This window comes from Parathielavia appendiculata (genome assembly GCF_033297405.1).
Source record: "Parathielavia appendiculata strain CBS 731.68 unplaced genomic scaffold N657scaffold_73, whole genome shotgun sequence".
NCBI lineage: Eukaryota > Fungi > Ascomycota > Sordariomycetes > Sordariales > Chaetomiaceae > Parathielavia > Parathielavia appendiculata.
The window spans coordinates 9,764-11,950 of record NW_026944292.1 but is presented as its reverse complement, the minus strand read 5'-3'; the positions used below and the strand labels follow the sequence as shown (position 1 = coordinate 11,950).

General features: G+C 52.3%; 1 protein-coding gene across 1 annotated transcript in view; it reads left to right on the top strand.

Moving 5' to 3' along the window:
• The window catches only part of N657DRAFT_651751 (purine and uridine phosphorylase), a gene marked incomplete at its 3' end in the record, with an annotated part of 3,730 nt that extends 3,504 nt beyond the window's left edge, over positions 1–226 (top strand). Inside the window, exon 5 of the mRNA XM_062794222.1 lies at positions 13–226. Within this exon, the coding sequence (XP_062641771.1) occupies positions 13–226 (214 nt within the window). The remainder of the gene's footprint in view (positions 1–12) is intronic.
• Positions 227–2,187: the final 1,961 nt, after the last annotated feature.

Genomic DNA, 2,187 nt, shown 5'->3' with positions numbered 1-2,187 from the left:
CACGCTGTCCAGCATAAGCCACCTGGCGTGGACATACCGGAATCAGAGCCGGTGGAAGGAGGCCGAGAAGCTGGAGGTACAGGTGATGGAGGCTCGCAAGACGAAGCTCGGGCCCAATCATCCCGACACGCTGATCAGCATGGGCAACCTGGCGTTGACGTATAAGAATCAGGGCCGGTGGGAGGAGGCTGAGAAGCTCCGATGTACTACAAGCCAAAGAACTTGAACTGTGTTCAAGTTCGCTAGGTCGACGGCACCCTAATACTCTGGTCTTCATGGAGAATCTCGCCTTTATTTGGAGGGACATGGGTCGCCACGAAGATGCTCTTGATCTACTACAAGCTTGCTTTTGATGTCCAACAACAGGTATTGGGCACAGGTCATCCGGACACCGTGTCTACGCTGTTAACTGTGAAGGCATGGCTGGAGAAGGACCAACAGCTGCCAGTATAGTAGTCTCAATTACTGAACAACGCGTCAATTGATTCTATTCTCATCAGCTCCCACTGTCCTAAAGTTATGCCAAGCTGATGACAATACTAAACGCAAACCACTGTCAGGAGGGCGGATATGCGTTTTTCCTGCTTCTCTGGCACAAGTCAGCAGTTAAGCACTATGCTGGACTGTGGGGGACAATTGACAGTGGTAACAGGTACGGTATAAGCGCCAAGAGGCCCAACAACAGGCCCCCAGACAATTGAACAGAGAGTAAAAAGCGGAAGCCGTTTTCGGTAGTGACTGTATCATTGTCCAGGCCTTTATTTTTGACAGTACGCCTATTGCAGGACTATATATTACCCTTGACGACCTTCAAAGTCCGTATGTCTCTTACAAAACCTGTACGGATAATGAAGGCAGAGTCTCGGCGTGGCAGGGGAGGGAAATGAGCCACACAATTCTTGTCCTGGCCGATATCAACAGTCCTTGGCGTCTGACGTTTCACGTGGGCCTCGTCTACCCTGGGAGCGACAGACCTTTCAACTACATCTATACGGACTTCATTGTCAGGACATCTCATCATTTCGTTACACTACACCTTGCTAGGGAGGAGTATACAGTCAAACATGAAGAGCAGCTGGTCCCGCTCTGCATAGAGCCTATTGCGGCACCTTCTTGAGACAGCTCGGTACACCCGAGACCACTGCCACTCCAGCATGCGGTCTTGAATTCTCAAGATTATTCTCCTTGGGAGTCAACCCCAGACATCAGTGGAGCAGCCTATAACGACACCGATGCTATGCCGCAGCGTCTTACGAGCCCCGACTTCATTGCGTTGCTTGAGAACAGCCTATCCGAGAAGAAGCCTAATCGCAAACGCAAGCGGGGAGTGATGGAAGAGAGTATTGAGCCTCCGAAGCTCCGCAGGTCTCAAAGACTGTCTGGCAAGAACTGAGTTAAAATGTAACGATAATGTTCTATACATTACCTGCTGGTTAGGCTACAATGGAATTCTTTGTTTTCCACCAATTTTTACGGTAGAGACAGAAATATGCGTTTGGACTTTCCATGTTGATATATTTATTCTTAGTTGGCTCGTCCTATGGACGAAGAACTGGCTGACCGGCCGGGAGGCCACTCTTCACTTCGACGGTCAGTGTGAGGATACGCGCACAACCAACCCACTCGGCTATGTCGTATCTCCCTGAAAAAGGGTGTCGAATCGCAAGTCGCTCCGACCTTGCAATCCTGTGGGTTATATGTGGGTCACAGCGCAGCTGCCCCATACTGCACTCTGACAGTCAGGCAGCTCGACCGACGGCGATACGAGCGGGGGTCCCCCAGGGCTCTCCTCTATGAGATTCCTTCCACGAGGTCTTGTCGTAGTCAGGCGACAGGCCAGTTGGGATGCAATCATCGGAGCTCATGCCGAGCACAGCATATACCTTGTCGCGGCGATCCGTAGCCTCGCGGTTGTGGTACATATCCATCAGCTCTCCGAGATGGTGTATATCAAGAGAGCCCCCATCTGGCGATAGCGGGGTTTCGGACGATACCAACCTCTTGGTCTTTGGTCGGGAGCCGGAGGCTAACGTTCGACAGCTGGAGGCAGCGTGGGAGACGTGCCTGGAGTGGGCAGAGACCCGGGGAATGTCCTTTGGCCCGGAAAAGAGCGAGCTGATTCACTTCAACAGAGGGCGCAAACAGTGGACTGACCAGCTGGAACTTGCGCAGCCGGGAGGAGGCACC